The sequence below is a fragment of the Protopterus annectens genome, chromosome 1.part0, assembly GCF_019279795.1.
Source record: "Protopterus annectens isolate FY-2018-M chromosome 1.part0, PAN1.0, whole genome shotgun sequence".
Taxonomy (NCBI): domain Eukaryota; kingdom Metazoa; phylum Chordata; order Ceratodontiformes; family Protopteridae; genus Protopterus; species Protopterus annectens.
The window spans coordinates 1,306,935,974-1,306,962,244 of NC_056725.1; the positions used below are offsets into that span (position 1 = coordinate 1,306,935,974).

General features: G+C 41.4%; 1 protein-coding gene across 1 annotated transcript in view; it reads right to left on the reverse strand.

The window, feature by feature from the left end:
* Positions 1–3,429: 3,429 nt before the first annotated feature.
* The window catches only part of LOC122801558 (SUN domain-containing protein 2-like), a 500,184-nt gene continuing 477,342 nt past the window's right edge, over positions 3,430–26,271 (reverse strand). The window contains exon 10 of the mRNA XM_044071033.1: positions 3,430–4,250. Coding sequence (XP_043926968.1) covers positions 4,131–4,250 — 120 coding nt within the window. The 3' untranslated portion in view covers positions 3,430–4,130. The remainder of the gene's footprint in view (positions 4,251–26,271) is intronic.

Consider the following 26,271-nt stretch of genomic DNA (forward strand, 5'->3'; position numbering starts at 1 on the left):
ATTTTCTGGTGATAGGTTAGCAAAATATTGTGATCTCTGGGACTTAGGCTGGACCAAACAGATCACTTTGTAAAAGGCATCAGCCTCTTTAGATGTTGCAGGAACAGTCAGGATGCTTTTAGGCTGACAGAATAACATGTTTAGCAAGTAGTGAATGGGTGGGGATGACCTGGTGAACTTCCTCTTCCTCTGGATACACATCAGATATTTCTGGGGAGCAAAGTGTTGCAGTAGGCAAGTACTGTGCTTCACAGATCCAGAATCCAGGGTTTAATCCTAATCCCTGTTCACTGCTCAAAAATTAAAACAAATACCAAGGTACAGTACTCCTCTTCAGACAGAGAGAGACAGGGGTGAGAGGGCATAATGGGTACTTATGCAGACAACTCTCTCTCAATCTATCATACTTCCATCACAGTCAGGAAATCCTTCTATATGGCCCACATAATTACCATGGGATTATTTTCAACAGACAAAATTCATCTTACCACTGCATTTTTGCCAATTCAGATGCATCACAGAATACAGTGTCTCCTTTGGTGTGTACAAATCCCAAGCATACCACTCAACTGGAATAGACCCAAAGATTTCTACACAAGAAAATTAACGATCGTAAATTCTTCAAATACCTTGAAAAATTAGTACGACTCTAGCTAGTTGTTCCAAGGTGACCAGTGTCTAGCATTTTGAGACATGAAAGACCCCATCCTATTTGACCTATTTATTAGCAAAACCAGCACCTCTACAAACACCTGCATGAAAGATCTTAATCTATAACAAAACAAAGGACTCACTGGAGGGATAGGTTTGTAGCATAGCTTATTCCCAAGCATATGGAATAGGATGCCACTACAGGTAAGGAAAGACTACTTTGGCTACCTTTAAGGCATGCCTTGATGACTGGATGAATAGGTACAAATTTAAACCAAACATATCATATACGGCACTACTTGATTTGGGAAGTAAGCAGTATTAAGTGCCTGACACAGACAGACAGCAAGAACCTTTTAAGTTTGCCTACTTTAAACTGTATATCACTGGGCAACTTATGGTCCCCTGTGATTTCTTGGTTTCATAAGTAGTTAATACGCATACAGTCCAAGTCATTAAGGAGCTATCCCAAATTCCCAATTGCCCCAAAGCACTGTTATGCTTACGTGATTTGCTCAAGGTAACATGGTAGGCAAATGAAGGTGGAAATATTGAACCCTGTACTCTTGGCACAGGAAGTGACTCATTACTACGTTAGAGCTTTAGTCCTCTGCACTAAATGCCAGACTAAAATACAGGTACTTAATAGGCATGCAGTCCAGACAGCCACTCTGGTGCCTAGCCCAAATTCCCAACTGCCCAAAAGCACAGCCTGGTTAAGTGACTTGCTCAAAGTCGCAGTAAGTAAACAAAGGTGGAAAGATAAAAACCCTGTACCCTTGACACAGAAAGGACCTCATTAAATAAGTCACAGTGTTAAGTGCCAAATGATTCAAAGAGCTAACTGCCAGACACAGTAATCCATCCCCGTACCAGGCATGCTCTCTTTTACACCAGGCCACATTCTAATGGCCACAGCATGAAACTGCAATCGCGTATCATTAGAGACACTTCTAGGATTAAATGTTTAGAAAATTGACCTCCACCTCCTGCATAATTCCAAACTGTATACACACTTCAAGCAGCGATGATCCCTACGTACAATTTCAATTCTTCACTGCACAAGCACTTGGAAATAAAGTGCTCAGTTGAAGTTCTTTACAGGTTTGACCGGCAAGGTTTAAAAAGCTGGGCTTAAATAGCCCAAGTATCACCCTACAGGCTTCTTCAAGGACAGATCAGTGGACTGCAACTTAACCTGAACTCATTTATATCATAGCACTGAGGATGTCTCGGATTTACTGAACAACACAATTGATGAATCTGGTAGTTATCTTGTTTCCAAGATTATGATTCCTGTTCTAGGATGCATTTCCGCCAACACAACATGGTTTGACTAAATCTGACACAATGTGGCTGCTCCTTAAAAGGCTGCAGTGCTTGGGTACTAATGTAGTACCCCAATATGTTCTTTGGGTTCCAGGGCCCCATTCATATGTTTAATAAGATTATCACACAATTTATTTAGCACACCAAAGTTAGGTACGAAATCTAGAATAATAAATATTCTTTTACTTTAACAATAAGAATCAATACTTCCATCCCAAAATAAAAACTCATCAGCCTATCTTTCCTGTAAAAACAATAAAGCACTCAAAAGGTTTAACTAACAGATATGGTGTAAACAACAAAACTAACCAGTCAAGATAAAAACTGTTATTGTTAAAAAAAATTTTTAAGTTTATAATTTGTACCAAAGAATCTACAAAAAGTAAATACTGATGAAAATAATAAATATTAAAATGCAGCAACATTTTAAAAGTTGCAAGGTAGCAAAACACAAAAATATGGGTTGAAGTGAAAATAAAATGAAAGTACAGTGATACCTTGAATCTTACAAATTCAAGAAAGTGGAAATTACTAAAACAACTCTTCTCAAGTACTAGATTTGACTTCCAAATCTGAATGACGCATCATCTCAATAAATTACTTTGTCAAACCAAACAGCAATATTATTCCTGCTTCAAATAACTGTCACTCTTTAAAGAAATCTCTTCAAAGAAGAAAACATCAATGATAATAGAGACAGATGCTAAAAACACACTAAAGGCAATCTTCTCTATCCACTCCTCAGTCAATTATATGAGAAGGTTGAACCCAGCATAACCTTCTGCTGACTTATTACCTCTAGCACTCTCTAGATACACCTAGGCCACAAACAGGTTCTCCGTTTATACAGTCTCTGAGGCTGATGCAGTGTATAACAAGCTGTATCCATTTACATACTACCACAGATGCCCACTAAAATGACTGAAAGATGCTGTTCAACAACCTGCTGTTACTGAGTGAAGCTGGAACTACACAACCATAGTGCATACTTACATAATTCTGAATGCAAGATCAAGTCAAAACCAAATAGCTACCCATTCATTAGTTTCAACACTAGCTTTATCGACTTCAGGGTTTTGGGGAGATGGAGCCAGTCCAAGGTAAGCAATGGTTATAAAGTAAGAAAAAAATCTTAAGAGGGAGGAGGATGCCAGTCCATCAAAGCATACATGCACACTACTCAGATACCTACGGGTAACTGGGAACACTGCTAATTTATCTCTGTCCCTAATCGTGTCAAAAGCAGAAGTATTTGTCAAATCACATGTAAGCAAATGGAAATAAAAGGTCTGATAGTTTGTGTGTGTTTGCGGGAGTACATATAAATTACACTATTCATTTCAGCTATACAACATAAAATGGCATATTGCTTACCGACCAGTTTATCTGAGCTTGCAGAAAGTATCTGGGTGGAAACTTCTTTATGATTCTGTTGTACCTTACAGCTGATAAGGTTAATCTGTCACTCTTTATTAAATGGAAAATTCAATTATTCATTTGGCTAACACAAAACAGACATATGAACATGAACAGCTACACATAAGGGCTACCTACAAGCTCAGCATCTAGATCAAAATGTTGCGCTACAGTTAAGGTCTGTATTTCTTGCCACATATTTGTGAAAATGTACACGTACATTTTTAGTTGAAGGAGAAATGAGGCAGTAGCCATGTCTCAAGTGAAAATGTTAATCAAGCAAAACCAGCTAGCTGTTGCAGTAATACCTGGCATAAGAATTTTACTTTTTCACTCACCTGATTAAAATCATGTCATGAAAAGTGCACAGTTTCAGGACAGATGGATTTTAAATGTAGAATTCTAAATAAAAACAAATTTTCATAAATCACTCTGACACCCCTAAAAGGCAAAACAGCAGGTCAGCAAGCTATTAACAAAAATAATTCTGGATAAACAAAATTTAGTAGCAGTCTCAGTATGAAAGTGAGCAGCCCACCACGAGTTTTGTGGTCTGAACATTTTTTTCCAAGTTGGAATCCGTTCCCAATGCATGCACAGCATGACATTTCTTTTATCTCCTGCAGCAAGTGGAGGTTTCCGTGGCTGTGTTCCAAACTTCCACCACTCAAAATTATCCATCTAATATTCCAGCTAAAAATCCATGCTGTTCAAAATATGTGACAGAGTGATTACTAAGTCCTGTTCACTGGATCTCCATGCACTCTGAAACGGTAAATGCAAGTGTACTCTGGATGACCCCAGTTACTCAACACCCGCAGCTCGATTATCCTGTAAGACTCTGCATGCTTGTTCTTGGGGAAGGGAGGGGGGGGAGAGAAAAACAGAAGATTAAAGTTTTAGACTCACTGCAGTTCTTGTTTTTTCTTCCTACAATACCTTCAACACTGATCTGTACATTTAGATGGAAGTACAAAGAAAATACAGTTATCTGAATACAAACCGTAAAAGGAGACCTACCAGGAAAAAGGTTACTGTAGGAGTACATTTTACATTTGTGTTATTCACCTACGATATAACAACTGCATGGTCTCCACTGAACAGGCTAACAGTAATTATTCACCAGCTTTAGCAGTGCAATCATGTGGGATACAATTTCCATATAGGTTAGCAGAGATGTGTGCCCATAGCAGTTCTGACCAAGAAACTCCACTAGGGCAGTGCTCCTGTGGTACACAAGGCACAACATGAAAACTGTGAGTAAAATTTTTAACTGTATACACGTAGCAACTTTACAAAAAACAAAGGAAATGGAGACAGAGTACCTTTAATACCATTACCCAATATCTCTCTCAGCTGTCCAACAGTCTCCCATGATTTTGAGTCATATTTTTCTCCTCTTCCCCCATTTTTTCTGGTAAATGATTAAGGAATATAGTCAGTCAGTAACGCCAGTTATTAGAGTTTCATACTACTGATGTGCAGAAAATGCATTTTGGTGCAAAACCTGTTCGACTAGCTCACTTAAAACTGTGAACTACTGTCAGACTTAAGGCTCATTTAGTGATTTGTTACTGCATACTTTCCATAAATGGAAACGCATGTTGCTTTTAAACTTCTGCAAAGTCTGGTACCTTAGACGGTGGCAGAATTGCAGTAGTGATACTACTGTATATTCTGTTCTAGGACTGGTGCTTTATTCCTTTTACACCCATTTACATTCCACTTTTGCTGCAGAAGTCTTACAATTTGATCATTTACCCGATTAAAGTTGCATTCCAGTGCAAACCAACGTACTCAACACACTAGTCATAGGTGACTCTATAGTCAGGCACACTGATGTCCCACTCAACAGGCTAAACAAGGAGAAGGTTACTGTCAGCAGCCTGTTGGGTGCCAGGATCCGCCACATAACCCATGCACTCAGGTCACTTCACAATAAGTACAAATATGACTGTCATTGTCCATGCTGGTGTGAACGACCTGATACATACCTCCCTGGACTACATGAAGACAGACATAAGAACTCTCTGATTTTGTAGCCCAGGCAGGTATGACCCTAGCCCTGAGTAGCATCCTGCCATTGCCCAGAATGATACCACAGTACAAGGACAAAATGATTGACTTCAACAATTGGCTAAGCTTCTGCTGTCATTCTAAGGGGATTCAGTATCTGTCTGCCTGGGACGACATGGTCGACAGACCACGATGCTTTGCCAGAGATGGCCTGCACCTGCCGCCCCTGGGATTCCGGATACTGACTAAGGCTCTTGCCGCTCCTATAGTGCCTTTTTTAGGCAAGGTTCAAATGACAAAATCACCACCGTAACAGGAACAGACAAGCAAAAACTGAAGGTAATGCTACTCAATGCTAGAAGTCTAAATCTCAAAATGCACTCACTCGAGGCACTCCTTAAAATGGAGAACATAGATATCCGTGCAGTGACTGACACCTGGTTCAAGGCTCTAGACAGCACCCCTGCATTACCAGGCTATAGATCATACCACACTTTTCGGCCATCTAACCTGGACCAGAACACCAAAGGTGGAGGTGTGTCCATTAAGGATATCTACACCTCCAGGCTAGTTGCGCAGCATAATGCATCCGAGATTATCCAAGTGCAACTAACTCTGAGCAAAACTGCAATCCAAATTGTAGCTTGCTACAGATCCCCCACCATGCCCCAGGATTCCAACTCCTCTTTTCTTGATATACTGGAAAATATTAGGGTTCAACCAAACACCCTAATAATGGGCGATTTCAACTACCCCACCATTAACTGGGAAAACTACTCATGTACCAACTCCTTCACTCAACGCTTTCTGGAATTCATAAATTCCAATGACGTGGATCAACTTATCCACACCCCCACCAGGGGCAACAACATCCTAAACCTAGTCATTACCAACATGAGTGACTGATGTTTCACATCTGAAATCAACTCCTCGTTGGTCAGATCCGACAATAAGCTAATCACCCTAGATATCCGCATCCCACCCCCAGCCACCATTAAGGAAACCACGGTAAAAAATTTCTCTAAAGCCAACTTCATGCTTCTTAAGACAGAAGTGGCGAACGTCATCACACCCATGCAGATGGACAATACAGTTATGACTGCTAAATCCTACACAAATGCATTCTATAAGCACTTACACAAATGCATGCATCATGCTACCCTAAACCGAACCAAGACGTTATCCTCCAAAAAAAAGGAAGCCAATCTGATTGTTTCCTGCCATAAACAAACTCTACAACAGAAGGAAGAAACTGTTGCAAAAGAAAGTAAAATCCCATGAGTGGAGCTCCTCCCTGGTCAGCCTCAGTGAGAAGCTGAGATCCCTTATAAGATCCTCCAAAGCTAGCTACAAAAACAAAATCGCCACTGATTCTAAGGGCAACCACAAAGCATTCTATAGCTATGTCAAGAATCTCAAAGACAAAACCCAGATCTGCTCTGAGTTGCAGCACAACGGCACGAAAATTACAGAACCAACTGATATTGCCAACATCTTGGCAGATAGGTTCAGTGCTAACTTTATGTCCCTCTCACCCCCTAAAAGGCCTATATCTATACAGGAAGAATGCAGAGTCCTTGTAATCGCATCTAAGAGGTAAAAGCTGCATTCTCTAAAACCAAAAACACAGCATCCATGGGACCAGACAACATCCCAGGCTGCAACTTCAGAACGAACTGGCTCCCCACCTAAGCACCATGCTCAATCAGTCTCACATCAGGCTTTGTGCCCACTGAATAGCGCACAGCAACAGTTATCCCACTCCACAAAGGGGGAGCCACCACCGATCCTGGGAATTATCGCCCTATTAGCCTGACGAGCCTGGACTGCAAGGCCATGGAACTTATCATAGCACTCAAAGACATTGGTAACCTCCAAACTCTACACCCCACCCAGTTCGGGTTTGTGAAAGGCAGATCAATAATGCCTTCTGAAACTGACTGACTTCTTTGAGGCAGTCATCAAAGCCGTAGACGAGGGTTAGGTGGTTCACAGCCTATCTTGACCTCGCCAAGGCTTTCAACACCATCCTCCATTCTGGAATTATAGCTAAACTCACTAAACTAGGTATAAATCCCTACGCCACAAGATGGGTTGCCAACTGGCTCACTGACAGAACCCACACTGCAAAAGTCGCAGACTCCAAATCCGACTTCAAGCCAGTGACAAGTGGAGTACCACAGGGTTCAGTCCTGGGACTTCTCCTGTTTGGTATCTAATTCTCTGAAGTACAGGCTAACACAGAAGGCCTCTGGCTAATGACGTTCGCACATGACTGCAAATTAGGTGCCATAGTTGAGTCCCCAGATGATGTGGACATCCTACAGAAGGGCCTCATTGAGACAGATGCCTAGTGTCAAAGGCATGGCCTTAAGCTCAATGTCAAAAAGTGCATTGTCATCCCCTTTGGTAAAAACTCTGTACCCATGAACTACCACATAAACAGCAGTCTACTTAACGCCGAATGGGTGATAACAGACCTTGGGACCCAGGTGGACAGTAGTCTCTCCTTTGATAATCCCATCGCCACAGTAGTCATGAAATCCTTCTATGTGGCAAACCTCATCATAAAAGGGTTCTCATCCAGGAAAAAAAAAAGAGGTAATTGTTCCTCTCTACTTGGCACTCAGACCCATTGTAGAGTACAACACCCCTGTTGGAATGTACCTCAAGACATCTGCAGCAGCTGGAAAGGCCACAGAAGTACCTCACAAAGAGGATTACTGGCCTCAAACAGATGCCCTACACTAACCATCTCAAAAAACTCCAACTTTACTCTGTAGCATATCGCCTACTCCGAGGAGATCTCTGCCTAGCATATAAAGCTATGTTAAACCCAGAGCTGTTGGACATGCTACACCTGAAGAAATCCCAATCCCTCCGAGATACATGCTCTAGGGACCTAAACCTTGTCACCACAATAAACAGGACATGCTGGAGGGTTACATTCCTGTCCCAGAGACATCCTACACTCTGGAACAAGCTACCCATCTATGTCAAGCAAAGTTCCTCATTAGCACTCCCAAGAAAAATCTTGATGAGTGGATGGGAAATAGGAAATGCACTCTGAGAATCACTTCTGTGGCTCTGCTCGACAGGGGCACAAGAAATTAACTTTCTTAGGTGGCTTAAGCCAGGGAACCTTGTTGGCTACGCTTACTTAGGCCCTTGGGCCGACAGCCTAGTACCTACCTATGAACCATACTAACATTTTTTAGTTGCAAAGCTTATACATTGCTTATAATCTATCCAGTCATTGTCAGTCAAACATTACATAGCTTGTTCAGATCCTACCATCTTTAAAGCTCAATCCGCCTCCAAAACATTATTCTATTACACAGAAAAAATTATTTCCTTAGTTACACCAATTTGCTCACCCAGTATTTCCGACAGTATAGTCTGCAGGGAATTTTAAAATTCTGCCAAATCATTACACTTCCAAAAAATATGTTCTCAATTACCTACTTCTTCAGCATCATACCTCCAACATTTGCTATCTACCCGAGGAAAAATTATTTGGAGTCTACTTTCGGTATAAAAATATCTATGTAAACAATTCTAAATATAGATCCTAAATCTTCTGGACTAAATTGCATATTTGGGAGACATACATACACATTCCCTCATTGTGAACTGCTTAGCCAGCCTCTCTTCCCAATCCTTTCCAACCTCCTCCGATTGATTCTTATAGTTGTCATGCAATATTTTACATGATCTACTAATTATTTTTTTGACAGCAGATTCTGCTCTAGATTCCACTAAAACTACCAGAGCTGTCTTTCGCTTAGGACCCCCCCTTATTTCTTTCTATTTGACTATACTCCAATATCAGTCCTTGATATGGAAAGCAAACTCTAGCCTGCAGTCCAAATAAATTTTTTGCTTCTTCCCATTCTATTACCTTTCCCTCTCTATTTACCCCAAATACCTTTGCCAGTTTTCTTTAATAAATTCCAGCCCCCCTTGCCTATTGTCTGTATCCCTAATTGCAGTCATCCCTATTATCATAATCTCTTTCTCCATTCCCATGCTGGCTTGGTTCTTAGAATATTTTCTGCTACATTATGAATGCAAGATTCTGTCTTCCGCTTTTTAATTTCTCCAAATCTTTTGGGTTTTTAATACCATGACGAGAATGGACCCCATTCCTAAGTCAAAGTATAAGTTTATGAAATTCGTATTGTTTCAATCTTTGATGTCAGCCAAAAGTGCTCTTTGCAGCACCCACAATGTGCCCAGAATGGACTCTTGCAATTCATACGGAGTTGCATGCATTGGTAATGTTTCTAAACACAATTGTAGATTTTTTAAAAGACCTGTCGGTCCTACTACTATTGGAATTGTCTCAGTATCTTTCTTCCACATTGCTCTTGTTTCTGCCTGCAAATCCTGATATTTTATGACTTTGTGTCTCTGTGTACGCAAGATACTGTAGTCACTGGGTGTAGTGATTTCAATGATCAATGCTACTCTTATCTTCTTTTCATGGACCACTATAACTTGTTTTCTCACATCTATCTTTTGAACTGTTGGTAATGGGTGATCCCATGTGATGTAGACTTAATTTTCTATGATGCTTTGGGGCTCCTGTTTCCAGTGTGTTCATTATGTTTGCACAATACCCAGTGCAACAGTCTTGCTGCATTATTACGCCTTTCAGTATAGAGTCCTTCTGCCATTAGTATACAACAACCAGCAACAAGGTGTGCAACTGTTTACAATTCTGTTTTACAAAACCTACATTTGTCTTTCTCCCACATGCTCAATGGACTTTGTAAACCAACATATATGTAAGGCCACTATCCTGACCCACCAATATTAACCTTTCAGTTTAAATTTGCCTCTCCTTAACCATTCCTGAGTTTGATCCTGATCAAAATGAAGTTCTTCCAGGAATTTTCCATACGTGCAACTACATTTATGCTTTTTCCACATTTCTTGCCTTCTCTTCTTATCCTTCACCTTATATTCTTTCGTTTTTTTTGGCACGTTCAGTTGCTGCCTGATTTTTATATACTTCTGGTTTGACTTCCATTCCCGCTTGATGCCAATATGCTTCTGCTAGACTAAGAATGGAAGTCATCGTAGATTTATTCTCCTCATGCTTCAAAGCTTTCACTATATTTGGGTCTTAGCTTTCACTATATTTGGGTCTTGTGAGGTCTGCAGATATGCATGCAGCGCCACAATTGTAGATCTATATACGTAATTAATTTCAAGTAGGCCCATACCTCCTTCGGAACAGGGAATATATAAATCATAGTATGCACTGATTTTTCTAAATCATTTCACGAGCATGAAGCATTCTTGTTTTCCTGTCTAATCTATCCTACACTTTTTGGGGGCAGTCAGTCACTCCAAAACTAAGTTAGAACAGGAACAGCAAACTAGTTTATAGCTTGAATTTTATTCCTTGATGTCAATGCTGTTTTCAGGATTAATTTAAGTCTTCTAAAATATTCCTAAGTCTGCTAAAATATTCCTAAGTTTTATTCACATTTGTTCATGTTTTATTGTTGATCCTTCAATTCCTAAATATTTATACACTCCCTCTTGCTCAAGTTCTTCTACATCACATTCATGTCTCAAACTGTTTTATTGGTGCTGTAGCTTTCCTGCTTTAAAAGTTGCTTTTGCACATTTATCAAGACCAAATGACATTCTTACATGATCTGAAAAAGTTTTGACTACTTGCAGTTGTGCTTTCAGTTCCTCATCTCATGAGCTATACAGTTTTAAATTATCGACAAAGACGATGAGAAATCTTTATACTTTGGTACTTTCTGGGAACCAAATTATTGCCAAGACCTAATCTGTTAAGCAGACAGCTTAAGTGGTTAAGGGCAAGGCAAAAGAGCAACAGTGACAAGAGTCACCCTGGAATATCCCCCTTTGAATTTTTATCCCTGGAATAGCTTGTCCTTTATCATGGCTTAACTGCAAATTGGTTTGCCACTGTTTCATGGTTGCTGTGATCTAACTTATCAGTGTAAGGTGTCTCTTACACAATTTTAAGCACTCTTATCCATGAATGTGGGATACTATCAAATGCTTTTTTGTAGTCAGTCCATACCATACTTAGAGTCTTCCCCCCTTTTTTTTTTTTTTTACAGGTCTCCATTATGACTAACAACAAATGATCCTTTGTTCCATATGATTTTCTTTTACTGCCCTTTTGTTCTACTGCCATAATTGAGTTTTCCTCTAAATGACTATAAACTCTGTCGGCATCAATTCCAGTGTATAGTTTATACATCACCGGAAGGCAAGTTATTGGTCTATAATTTATAGGGTAGCTTGCAGGTTCACTCTTAAGTAGGAGCATTCTTTTTCCTGTTGTTAGCCAGGTTGGTGTCTGTTTGGGGGGTGCATGTAAACAGTTCTGATTTGTGGCTAAATCTTCGTGCAAAGATGTTAATACTTTTAACCAGAAGTTAGGTACTGCATCTGGGCCTGAGGTTTTCCAATTAAAAGCTTTACTTAACTGTTTCAATCTCTCTGGCTGTTACTTCGTCCCATTTCATACCCTGTACCTTTAAACGTGTTATTCTTTCTTTTACTTCTTTTACCCATTTACCATCTTTGTTATGTTCCACAGAATCTTCATAAATACTTCTCCAAAATGCATCAATTTCTTCTTTTTTTGGTGGTCTTTCAATTCCTTTTATCTTGTTTCCCATTTCTATAAAAATTTTTTGGGTCATCAATAAATTGCTTATTTTGTACTTTTCCTTTATACTTATCCACGTATCTTCTAAGTTTTTTCTGCCTGTGCTGACATATGTAGTTTGTGATGGTGCATGATAAATCCTGATCTGTTCTAATACTGCTCATTGCTTTTATCATGTCTTTCTCGATCTGTTCCTTCTTCTATACTCTAACAATGACGCTTCTTGTCTTAATTGCTTTATAATGTTCTCTATTTGATACTTCCATGATGTCATTCAAGTTCTCCTCTTCTTTTCCCTCACTACCCTGTGTTCTTGTGGTAGAACTTTTATCAGTTATTAATTTAGCTGCCTAGTAATATATCCGGTTTACTTCTGTTATATCACATGGATCTCTATGGACAGTCCTAATTACTGTGTTCATTTGTTTTATCAAACTTCTGACTTTTTTGGGTTTTATTGACCTTCTGCAGTCTATTTCTTTCATTGATCTTAATATGTCTCTCTCTATTAAATCAAGCAACTCTTTCAGCTCATTTTCTTCTAACTTGATGGCACATTTATCTGGGAGAGTTTCTCAATGATGTCAGAGTGAGGAATTGTGTCAAAAGCCTTGGCAAGGTCGAGATAGGCTGTGTGGATTGTCTTACCTTCGCCCATGGCTTTGGTGACATTCTCAAAGAAGTCCACCACATTCAATAAGCATGATCCACCCTTAATGAAGCCAAACAGGGTTGGGTCCAGCGTTTGGACGTCACTTATGTCCTTGTTGACCAGGTCCACGCCATGGCCTTGCAGATGAGGCTGGTTAGACTTATAGGTCTGCAGTTCCCAGGGTCAGTTGATGGCCACCCTTTGTGCAGGGAGATTACTGTTGCTGTTCTCTATTCTGTAAGAACACAGCCAGTTCTTAAGCAATGATTAAAGAGAACGTCAAGTGGATCTGCTAGGTCTTGTTTTATACTGTTTAGTAAAGTTTTTGGCCTTGACAAGTACGGACATTATCTGTTCTTTAGAGATACTAGGCATAGGGCGGGGGTTGGGTATGCTTTGGGATACAGTAGGTGGGGATAGAGGATAAAGATTGCACTGAATCTGTCAGCTAGCAGGTTGTCGATATCTTCCAGTGTAGTATGAGTGATCCCATCTACAACCAGTTTGGCACAGACATTGGACGCAGTTAAAGAATGCCTTATGATTATCCTTGGCTAGGGATGCGATTTCCGTTTCATAATTTGCTTTAGAAGACTTTACAAGATTTTTGATTTTCTTGTTTAGGCTTAGGAGGAAACTCTTCTGCAGAGTAATATCCCGCTTGCTTTTGTACAACAGTTTCTTCCTCTTGCTATACAATCGATTCATATTTGAAGTCCACCACTGTGGCTTGTTTTTACAGGAAGACCTGGTTTTGATCCGGTCAGGTACAGCAGAGTTTATGCAGTCGCTTGAAGTGTTTGTACAGGGAATTTGCATACACTTCTGCACAGTGAGCATTGATATCTGCGACTGCGAGCAGTGAGGGTTTTTTTTTTTTTTTTTACCATCGCTTAGTAGGCTGTAGCTAAGCTTTGGTAACTTTTTTTTTTTTTTTTTATAATTTTTGTTCCTGTGAGATTGTCGGTTCCAGTAGATCCTTCAAATGACAAGTATTTGTGGTCTGACTTAACCAATCACGCATGGAGAAGTACAGTGACCACCCCAAATGTTGGTGAGTACTATTGGCCAGAACATTAGAGCCCCTAGTGGGGGTGCAGGCTATCTGTTCCAGGACCATCTGTGCTAACAAAGTCCAGGAACTTCTGAGTGCGTTTTTGCTTGTGTATGTCCCCCAGTCTATGGAAGGATAATTGAAATCTCCCACAACGAAGGTGTTGGGCTGTATGGTGAGGGATTCCAGTAAATCACAGTATGCTTATCCTGGTTCATGACGGGGGATGTACAGCTAGCAATAATATGTTACATTATTTTCCCAATAGTTAATTGGACATGGATCAGTTCAAGAGAGTCATGCTGTTTGACCAGTCTCAAAGTGTATTTGGTTTTAATGAAGATGGATACACCTCCACCTTCGGTTCCTTCATGCTCATTTTGAGGTCTGAACATGTGGAAGGCATTATAGCCTTGCACGGCTGGGGTGCTCTCAGCAGCCTTGAATAATGTCTTGGTAACTGCACAGATGTCAGCATCCTCTAAGGTGAGAACTGCTTCCCGGAAGTGCAGTTTTGTGTTTGGACTCCTAGTATCAAGCAGCACAACCCTGTGTTTGTCTCTATTAGATTTTGTTACATTGGAAAATCTGTGTTTTGATATTTCCTAAAAAAGGCATTATGGGCGAGGCAAAGGCTTTTGCCAGTATCCGAAAGCCTCGGGGGGGATAGGTGCAGACCATCTGTAGCACAGGAAGAAGGTCGGTCTACCAGATCCTCCCAGGTTGGCAGACACTGGGTCCCCCTGGACTGACACCAGAAGCTGAGCTAATTGTTGAAGTCGATCATTTTTCTTTATATTGTGGCATCATCCTGGGTGAGGGTATGATACTGCTTAGGGCTAGGGACATACCTGTCTGGGACACAGACAGTTCCATCATCTCTTTCTTCATATAGTCCGGAGAGGTACGTCTCAAGTCATTCACTCCAACATGGAGTATGACAGTCTCATAACAGTACTTGAGTGACTCGCGTGCATGTGTGGTCCTTGACAGGCAATTGACCTGTTTTTAAGGCCCGTTACAGAGCAGGAACAGCCAAAACATTTGGACTCTCACTCACCCTCAGTAAGATCATATACTCTGCCAACCTGTGGAATAGCTCCAGAATGCTTCCGGTCAAATAGATCTCTAAATCTAGCTAGAATCTGTGAAAAGATAAGCACTTGCTTGGGATTTTGAACCTGTTCACCTTCAGAAATATCACATTAGATGGACTCAGTTTTCGCTATTATCTGCATCAGAGTCCCCAAAAAAATATGAAATGCTAGAAAACCTAGCCCCATAGTCATTTTGGATAGGAGCACAGTCTCCAAGATTAGCTGACTAAAACACACTTATCTAAGGAAACCACATCAGCTCTATACATGTTAATAACCTGACTTTCGTGTGGTGAAGTTTCTGTTTCTTATGAACTACACTGGAAAGCAAAACATCTGAGGATACAGTATTATGTCTGGTAAGTTGTCACTTAACCTGGGATCTCTCCTGCACCTAAAAGGGTTTGGTTCTCTCATACCTGAATCAGGTATTGGAACAGCCTCGAATTAGGTGTCTGACCGCAATACCACAGAGGGCTGCGGTCTCACACTAGAGGATGCAGGGAAGATGTAAGTGATCTGCAACAACAGATACACAAACAGTAAGCTGAAGCATGTTTTTGCAGTTTTTTCTATCTAGGTGCAACTGGATTTGATTGGAGGGGAGACTACACCTTTTCAGGGTCCATCAAGTCATGGAGGGGAAAAAAAAGTACAGTTTTGTACCTACCATAAATGTAGATGTTAGAGTGTATACCCTGCTGCAGTCATCACACTTGGGTTATCCTGCCGTCAGTCGGCCCGAATTCCAAAGTCTTGGTCTGGCGTCGGTTGCTGTCGCTTCTTCCCTGACGTCAGTGCACCAGGGGTATATGAGAGGCATCCAACGCCATTTTCTTCAGTTTTTCTTGCCCCAGATGTCAGGTGCCCCCACCAAAAGGTGGTCAGTAGATAGTACCAATAATAAAAAAGTGTAGTATAAACAAAAAAAATCCCTCCAGCTATAAGCAAATACACCACTAAGGTTGTAACCGATTTTAAGGTATGGAAAGGTCTTAGTTAGGTCAGAGGGGATGGAGGGAGAGTAACCTGGACTGCAGCAGGGTATACACTCTAACATCTACATTTATGGTAGGTACAAAACTGTACTATGTTCATAGTGTTACCCAGCTGCAGTCATCACACTTGGGTAGAATCCCAAAGCTAAGGATGGGAGGTGGAGTAAAACAGGGTTAGAGGAGGCTAGAAGGCCCTGCAAAACTGCAGTGGCGAAGCCAGCTCTAGTCTTAGAGTAAAGTGGTAAGTGGTAATGTTTGAAGGTGTGTACTGAACTCCAAGTTGCAGTTTCCAGAATATCCTTGGTTGGCACCCCCCTGAGGAAGGCTGTAGATGTAGCTGCTGCCCTGGTAGAGTGGGGCCTTATGCTAGCAGGAACTGGTTTTCCATGGTGGGTGTAGCAGTAACGTATGCAATGTCTTATCCATTTGGAAATGGTCTGTTTTGAGATAGCATTTCCTTGTGATGCTGTAGCATAGGCTACAAAAAGCTAGTCAGATTTTCTGAAAACCTAGTAAACGTAGCTGCCTGTGAATGTCCAAAGAATGTAGGAGTCTTTCTCCTTTGTTCTGTGGATTTGGAAAGAAGGTGGGTAAATGGATGGTTTGATTTAGAGCCACACTGGATACCACCTTAGGCATAAAGGAGGGGTTAGTTCGTAGAGAAACTCTGTCTTGATGAAAAATGAGGAAAGGCTCTACTGCCGTTAGTACCTGAAGCTCTGAAACTCTTCTCGCTGAAGTAATTGCTAGCAGCAGGGCAGTCTTCCATGATATAAACTTTAAGTCAGCTGAGAAAGCTGGCTTAAAAGGAGGTAGCATAAGTTTTTCCAGAACAAAGTTGAGGTCCCAAGTAGGTGTTGGTGCTCTCCTGGGAGGCCTAATGTTTTTGGCCCCTCTGAGAAACTGCCTTAGGAGTGGATGAGAAAATAAGGGAGGATCCGTGTTGTAGTGAGCTGAAATAGCTGAGACGTGGATTTTAATAGATGAAAAAGAAAGCCCTTTGTGTAACATCTCAGTTAAATATTGCAGAATCTGAGGTATGTCAGGCTGAAGGGTATTTTGGCCTTTAGCTTGGTTCCAGGCGCAAAACCTTTTCCATTTGTCTGAGTAGGCTTTCCTGGTGCTGGGCCTCCTGGCCTCCAAAATAACATCCATAACAGCTTGTGAGAGAGGAGCTGGCCGGTTGCTTAGGTGATTTGCCATGCAGCCAAGTTTAAGGTTTTGAGCTGGCTGTGTAGAATCTGATTGTCTTGCTGTGTGAGCAGATGGGTAATTTGTGGTAGAATCCATGGTGGGCCCTGGGCCACATTTCTTAATAGTGGGTACCAGTGCTGGCGTGGCCAGTCTGGGGCAATGAGTATCATTCTGGGTCTCTCCATCCTGACTTTCAGCAGTACCTTTGTGAGAAGGGGTAATGGAGGAAAGGCATATACTTGTCAGCATTTTCCAACTGAATGAGAGTGCGCCCACTTTCCAAGCTTGATGTTGAAAAGTCCTTGTGCAAAATTTTGTTAGTTGATAGTTTTGGGGGCTGGCAAACAGGTCTGTCTGGGAGCCCCCATTTTTGAGTTATCATTGCAAATACTTGTGGATCCAGGTTTCCACTCGTGGGGATCCATGATGTTTCTGCTTAGGTAGTCTGCCAATGTGTTCTTTTTTCCCGGCAGGAATTGAGTTTGTAATTGAACTTGGTAAGCCAGTGCTGTGTTCCACAAGGTCATTGCTTGCCTGCATCGAGGGTGGGAGTGTGTACCCCCTTGCTTGTTTATGTACCACATTACTGTGGTGTTGTCTGTCCTTATGATAAGCTGTCCTGGATGTAAGAGGTCCTTGAAGGCTGTCAGAGCATTTTGTACAGCCAGCATTTCTTTTTGACTGATGTGCAGATTCCTTTGATCTGCAGTCCATATTCCTTGAATGCACCGTCCTGCCATGTGTGCCCCCCAGGCATAGTCCGATGCATCTGTTGTCATAGTTTGCCTGGCTGTGGGTAAGGTGAAAGACTGACCCTTGTTGAGGTGACATGCCTGTGACCACCATAGAAACTCCTGTTGAAGGCAGGGAATGAGAGGTATCATTGTTTCCAAGCTGTGGCTGTGTTGAGTCCATACGCTTTTTAGGTACCATTGTCATTTCCTCATATGCAGTTTTGCAAATGGTATTAGTAGTATGCAAGATGCCATGAAGCCCAAGGCCTGCAGAATTTTTCTTGCAGGGAGTTGGGTCTTTGTTGCCATTGCTCTGAAGTATTGAGTTACTTGTAGCTGTTTGTCTGGCGTCAGATAAGCAATCTGGGCCGTTGTATTCAAGCTGGCACCCAGGAATGTCATATTTTGTGAGGGCACTAGTTTTGATTTCTTTTTGTTCACTGTGTACCCTAGGCAACTTAGAAGATGTTTAATAAAAGCCAGGTGTTGTAAGAGGATGTCCTTGCTTTCTGCTTGGATGAGGCAGTCGTCCAGGTATGGGTATATTTGAATTCCTCTTTGTCTGCAGTATGCAATTACTGGTGCCAGGCATTTTGTGAAGACCCTGGGCACAGTAGATAAGCCAAAGGGCAGTGCAGAGAATTGGTAATGGGTTGAACCTGCAATGAAACGGAGGTATTTTCTGCAATTTTGTCTGATAGGGACATGCAGGTATGCCTCCTTGAGGTCCAACGTTACTAGCCAAGCTTTCTTGCCCACCATGGGAAGAAGCTGCTGTAGTGTTAGCATCTTGAATTTGGGTACTTGCAAGAAGGTGTTTAAAATTGAAAAGTCCAGAATGGGTCTCCAAGCATTGTCCTTTCTGGGGACTAGAAAGAGCCTTGAGTAAAATCCTTGGCCTTGCTCCTGTGTAGGTACCAGTTGAATGGCTCTCATGTCCATGAGAGCTGTAATTTGTTTTTGTGCCTCTGCCCATTGATTTTGTGGCAGGTTTGGCATTCCTTTTATCCTTGGCAAGGTGTGGAAATGGAATCTGTATCCTTGTAAGATAATGTCTAGGACCCATTTGTCCTTTGTGACGATGCGCCAGTTGTCTGCAAAAAGTGCTAATTTTCCTCCCAAGGGAGTTGCCAAGAGAGCTTTGCTTGGCAGTTTGAGGTTTAAGTCATTGTGTTTGCCTTCTAGTAGTTTGGGACCTGTCTTCTCCTCCCTTCTGTGTTGCAGTGCCCCATTGGAGAGGTTTGTAAGGGATTTGTGCTTGTCCTCTGCCCCTTGGGTGCCTGTATTTACCCCTCTGTGGTCTGTCAGAAGCTGGAAAGGACCAATTTTTTGTTGGCCAATTTCTGCTGAAACGTGGGGGCTGTACCTGCAAGAAATCTTTGACTGTCTGCACAGATTTTGCCTTATCCTCCATTTTCTTTAAAACCTCCTCTGCTTTAACCCCAAATAAGACATCCTGCTGTAAGGGTGCATCTAGTAACTTTGCTTTAACATGATCAGGCAGAGATTGTTCCTGTTCCTTTAACCAAGCATGCCTACGTATAACAGACCCAGTAACAGCTGCTCTAGAGGATGCTTCCAAGGCATCAAAGCCACACTGTAAAGTATGTTTGCCCACCTGTTCAGCTGCATGCAACAGATCCTGCATTTCCTTGAATTCAGACTGTTGAGGGTGCGTGCCCATCTTTTGTTTGATTTGAGACATTAGGAATTGCTGGTATTTAAGCATGTGAAATTGACAATTTAGTGCTCTCATAGCTAGAGTGACTGAGGTGTAAACCTTCTTCCCCCACCTATCTAGTGCTCTGGAGTCCCTTTCAGAGGGTACAGGATTTTTAGCCATAGAAGCCTTAGCCCCTTTGGGACCCTGGGAGATTGTCTCTGGATCAGCAACAGGGCTTTTGTACAGGAATTTGTGAGAGTCAGGCACTCTATAGTATCTATCTGGTTTGGCTGGAGCAGGAGGCAGAGAATCTGGATTTAGACTAGATTCTAAGAAAACATCATCCACAATGTCTAAAACTGGGGGGATAGCAAGTTGTCTGTGCTGGGGGAGTAAAAGAAACTCTCGGAGCCTTTTCTTTGTGTTGGAGTAATCCTGACCTTCCCAGTGGAAATGTTCCCTCATGGTATGTAAGGTTTCCCCAAAGGAATAATCTTCAGGGGGAGAAGCTGAGGGAATGGAGTCTTCAGCATCAGAATCTTCATAAGGGGGAAAGGAGTAATCCTGTTCCTTAGAGGAGCCAGAGGAAACAGACACTTGATCAGAGGAGGCATAATCCTCCTCCTGTCTGGGCCTTTTGTCGGGGGGGGGGGGGGGGTTGGGAACTCCTGATCAAAGAAATTAAATCTTCAGCCATTTTAAGCATCTGTTTCTTAGGCATAGGGCCTTGACCTGGAGACTGAAGTGTAGTCTTTTTTGGTTTTAGAGGAGTCTTAAGCTTAGCATAGGATTTTATGGTGAGAGTAGTCGGGTCTGAAGACACCTTCAGAAACCAAAGATGTTTCTACAACACCGGCTTCTCCTACTGCAATGTCGTCGTTAGGGCCTAAAGAAAAAAGTTGCGTCGGTCTAGAATTCTCTGCTGGAGAATCCAAAGCGGTCTGGGGATCCAATTCAGCGGTAGCCAGGGGCTGCGTAGGCGCCTCACTGAAAACCGGAGAGCCGGCGACCGGCCCAGCCGAGGGATCTGAGTCTGGCTTGGATCTAGGCTGCCTGTCTTTATCTTTGCGTTTTTTATGCACGCCGGTAGTCGGTTGTTCCGACGGCATAGTGTAATTAAATTTCCTACCGAAGTAGTGTCGTGCGAAATCAAAGCGTCGCTTTACAGTTCGCTTATTGAACCTAGCACAAAACCGACAACCAGTGATGTCGTGGTCTGGGCCTAGGCAAGGTATACAAAAAGAATGAAAGTCCTTATGAGGTATTTGCTTCCCACAAGAAATACAATTTTTAACTTTTTCTGACATCGGACTGAGGCAAGAAAAGGTTCCCCAACGGGGTACTTAGCTTTGAAGACTTTGGACTGAAACTCGATTCGAAAATCTCAGGTGTCGGCCGACCGGCACTTGCGAACTGCTTCTGCTATGGGCACTGCGCGGCAAGAAAGACTGAAGAAAATGACATCGGATGCCTCTCATATACCCCTGGCGTACTGACGTCAGGGAAGAAGCGACAGCAACCGACGCCAGACCAAGACTTTGGAATTCGGGCCTACTGCGGGACCGCCTGACGGCAGGATAACCCAAGTGTGATGACTGCAGCAGGGTAACACGATGAACATCACCAGCAGCAGCTATAAAATACTGACAGTATCAAGGGCTTAATAAGGGCAGCAATAATAGAATCAATAAACTATGCTCTCACACAGCAAATAGGGCTAAACTGTTCTACACTCTGCAAAGTGTAGTTAACAGCACAAGTCACAAAACAGAGTAAAATTCACTTGCCCAAATAGTGACGAAAAATCAAATATATGCCCTTAAATAAAACATTTTAAAACAGCAGAAATAAGCATTTACTTAGCAATTCTTGTCAAAAATGTAAAAAAAAAATCTCCAGAGAAAATGCAAATAAAGTAATTTTTAATATATTTATGTTTTAATAATGTTGCCAAATAACTACAGCAGTGTTAAATCAAAAGTAAATATAACAATGAAGAAAAAAGTGAAAAATGCAGTTATCTTCCTATCAGATCTTCAAATGAAGCAGAAACAGAAACAGGCCTCTTGGCCTACATGCACAAGGCAGTTCCTAGTGTTCAAATGGCACCACAGAAGTTTAGTTTTCCAGTACAAATCATAAAACACTTTGGAAAAGACCCATTACTATAAACACACAGTATTAAGCGTATAAGCAACACAATAGTAAAAAAATTCCAAAAGAATTAACAGCAGTCGTAAATGGCAAGATTATTAGAACACAAATATGTTAATAAAACAAAAGTATATAATAATAAAGAGGAAGTGAAGTTCCTAAAGGGATCTTATCTGAGACTGGAAGTTGTAAATCCAACAGTACAGGCTGCTGAAGAGATTCAACTATGTAAGCCCTAGAGCTGGCAGTAACAGTCTGAATAACTGACTTTCTGTGACGGGGGTTATGCTTCCCCTGATGACAGGGGCTTAGCCAGTCCCATATCACAGACAGTCAGGGGATGGGATTCCGAGTTTTGGAAAGCTGCCAGTGTGGATGTAAACACAGAACCCACATGCCAACAGAGGCAGTATAAACTATGAACATCCAGCTCTTCAAAGATAAGATTCACTTTCATTGGTAATGTATGCTTTACAGCACTTTACTGATTTCAGCAATACGCTGTCTCAGGATGTAAAATTGTGGTCTGTGACTGTTTAAATTACACCAGAAATAGTTATGTTCAGCCTGTGTCATTCTGTGGTATGTCAGGTGAGCTACGTCTCAGCATCAACACCCTCTATCTTTACAAATTCTAGTGCTGGGGGCTGTGACATAAGAGGTACTGTTGTGGGTGGGACCAGTCCTTGCTCAACACAGGTCTCCCCCCACTTCCCACTGCTTCTTCAGTCTGTTACAATAGATGCTTCAGACTTTGCTTGAAGGGCTGTACTGAAAAGGGTAAAAGTTCAAGGTGTGTGAAACAAGCAAGACAGAAAAAAGCACATCAATGCCAAAGAAATGCTGGCAGTATCAATGCTCTGAAAGTGTTAAATCATCTCTGATCCCCAGGACCTCTTCAAGTTATCCCAGACAACACCACAGTGATGTGGTATATAAAAATTAAGTGAGTATACCAGATCTTAACCTCTTTGCTGACTTGCCACAATAGATTGGGAGGTTACAACTCAGCTCAATTCAACTCTCCAGGCCACATACATACTTGTCAGAGCAAAATACTGTAGAAGACAAACTGAGCAGGACCAGGATAGACACTTATGAATGATAATTACACCCTAGGGTCTTACGAGGAGAACGCCTCAAATAGAACTGTTTGCCTCCTTTTAAAACAGACAGTTACAAAAATTCTGCTTCACAATTTCTTAAAAATAGACCCAGAAGACAGATACCTTTTCACTTACAAAAATGGGAATGTTCCTGTATGCTTTTCTACCGTTTCCACAGAAACCAAGTATTTTTTGTCAAGATTCAGAAGGTCTATTCAAAGACAGTGAAGTTAACTCTCTGGTCCAGGCAACAGTCATTCTCCCTTCTTCTGAAATTGGCCAAAGCCAATTCCCAACAAGCTTCCACAAAGAGTGGAATTATTCACACACAAGACATGAGTTATCTGATAGACACTGACCTGAAAATTTAAATGACTGCCTGGATGACAGTTTTGATACTTTTAAGCACCTTTTCTTTGAGGACATGCTCTAGTTAACCAAAGGCTAAACAATGCTCTGAGCTACTCTATTAATGTCCCTGTATTCTTTCCAGAACTGAAAAACAAGGGAGGAAGAATCCTACACACTCTTGGACAGATCTAAATCCTTCAGCAAAGCTGATCGGTATTGGTCTCCAATGAAGGTAAGAAAAAACGTCAAAGCAGATAATTGCTATATAGTTATCTCATGGAACTACGTTTTTACTATTCTCACCACAGCAAGGCACTACCAGGCAGGGTTAGGGCCTACTGTACTAGGGCTTTGGTTTCTTCTGTGGCTTTCTGGAAAAGGGTGGACTGTATTCGAGAAAGCAACTTGATCCTCTGTGCATACTTTCTCAAACTGTTACACACAGGATTCCTTTTTCAAGTCAAGAACAAGCTTTGGTTGGGCTACTCTCCATGGATTTCTGGATTCTTGAACTCTTTTGTACTCCCTAAATATTCCTAAGTAATGTTAATCTACCCAAATAGCTTCTATCACTGTAACAATGACTTAATGTTGAATAGTGTAGTTGTTTTAGCAGGCTTACCATACCACTAGATGTTCTAATACAGAGTGGTTGCAGTAGCCAACCCCTTTTGCCATCCCCCCTCTTATTTTGTTTTTGATGCATTCACATGGTGTAGATGTATATACCCTTTGTAACTATATACACAAGAGTTTACTATTGCTTTTCCCTTCACGGCTACTGAAAGTGCCCAAGTGGCTCTGCTCAACGCCCTGCCACTTAGAGCAAGTGGAAGGTGCCCCAAAACTTTGAAAGCTGGACTGTCACAGTCACCAGTAATGTAATCTTATTTGGTATACAGAAACTACTTTCTATATGTCTGAAACCAGGAGTAATTGACCCTCCCCCAAAACACATTACAGGTCATTAAAAAAAAACAACATCTAGGCTTAATACTTTTTCATGCACATATTGAAACAAAGGTGGTGGTGCTGTGGTAGCACTGTTGCCTCACAGTAAGACGTCCTGTTCGATTCTCAGCTACAGCGTCTTCTGTGTGGACACATGCGTGAATGGGCATATCTTCGTTGAAGGTTGTGTGTCAGGGCCGGCAACTCGGCACGCAAAAATCTACTGACAATCATTAGCGGACCGGAGTTCTGCTGTGGCAACCCCTAACCGGGAAAAGCCGAAAGACACAACAACTGAAACAAAGCACAAAGTCTAAAGTCAACTAAAGCACTCTTTCAAAACTTCCAGTCTATTAACCCCAAAGGCATAAAAGGTTACTACCCATCAACATATTACCAAGATTGGAATATGCCTCATCTATTATTGCTTTAAAGTCGACACAAAATATCTATATTTTGTAAACCACTAAAAACAAAAACCTAACATTCACATACCTCACTTGTAATATAGCGCCATTAAATGCTACATACTAGAACGAGCCAATTGGATTCCACTAACAGCCAGAGCAACCTTCATTTTAAGCACTAAGCTAAACAACAAAATATATTGCCCACCACTGCAAGATGTAATTGATGAGAATCACCTTTTTATGACCTTGGAAGCAAACAGAAAATAAAGCAAGAAAGAGCTGCATTTACCCGTGCGCAAAACGAGATAATAGTCTCTAAAACTGCCTTTGCGACCTGTAACAAATATACCATGTGAAGTACAAAATCCAAACAAACCAGGCTGCCAGGATTTCTGGTACAAAGGGATACAGCCCTAAATACAACCCAGGCATCCAGAGTCCAATCAGTGGCACAGCTGGGGAAGGAAAGGAGTAAAAAGGCTAGGCTCGCTTACATAATTGTAGAGACTGGGGAAATGTGTACAATGTGTTAATTTCAGGCAGCAGGTTGTTTTTAAGTTTATGTCACCCAGTTCTGTGCTACAGTCATTACATGCTGTTCTAAGAAAACATAGTAGGCATGCATGGGGAACTACAGCCATAAAGAGAAATCCCTGGTTTTCAAGCAAATGACACCACCACACCTGCTCGCTCTAAGGGAAATTAATGGGCCCACAGGGCACTCACCACAGAGAACAAATCACACCAATTTAACAGCAGGCTTGATGATCAGCAGAAGACAAAGTAAATAAGAAAGCATGCTAAACAATTTTCAAAAAAACTTATGCAAGCTGCTTCAATGATCAAGGTTAAAATCACTGCTCTTTAATTCAAGTTACTCCACATCTTACTACCAACCAAAAAAAAAAAAAAAAACTGCTGCCACTTGCCTTCTAATTTATGTATAAATGTAACTACTACAACAAATACAAAAAAAGAAGACAAAGTAATTATTGTTAGATATTACGGAACTTATTACTTATGAATGCAACACAGTTCCCATCTACTCTGAATATTACTTCTACTGCTTAAATTTGGAAGACCCTTTTATGTGAATTTCAGTGGTCTACATTTTTGGGTAGCACTGAACAGCTTGTAATTCATGAGTCAGTGAGATTCATGTTTAATGACATTCATATGTATGACTACATTGACTGCTACTGATTTTCACTGCAGTTTGTACTGTCATGAGTACAACAAATATGTTAACAAAGGTTTACTATCAAAATTTAGAATGCAGGTTTGGTGAACACAAATGGCAGCTGGCAAACTTCCATGCTGCCAAACGTTATGAGAGCGAGAGTACATATCAATGAATGCAACTCTGCATTCACTGACATGTACTCGATGTTATGCCTAGATATGGCAGTACAGTGTGAATTGGGAAATGTATCCCTTTCCTCACTGTACTGCGATCTTGAGTTTGAATATATAGTTTGCAGGGGGTGTGTGGGGCTGCTCCCCCCCCTGCAAAAACATGAATTGCAGTATAGGAGTTGCACTTCAGCACCTATACAGACTTAACATTCGATGAAAATGTCAAATCTGCTGAATTTGTTCATCAGATTTGACATTTTCACCTACTTAATATGCAGGAATTTGACCTTGCATTTCGATGTTAAGTTTTTTTTTTTTAAACTTCGACATTTTAATAGTAAACCAGCTGTAAAGGGTCTTGGACTAGCCCGGCAACTGTAAGCTCTGCAGAAATGCATAACACAAGACAACTGTGCATCTTGAAATGTAACACAGCCAGGTGTTTACAGAGGACAGGTGAGACGGTAAA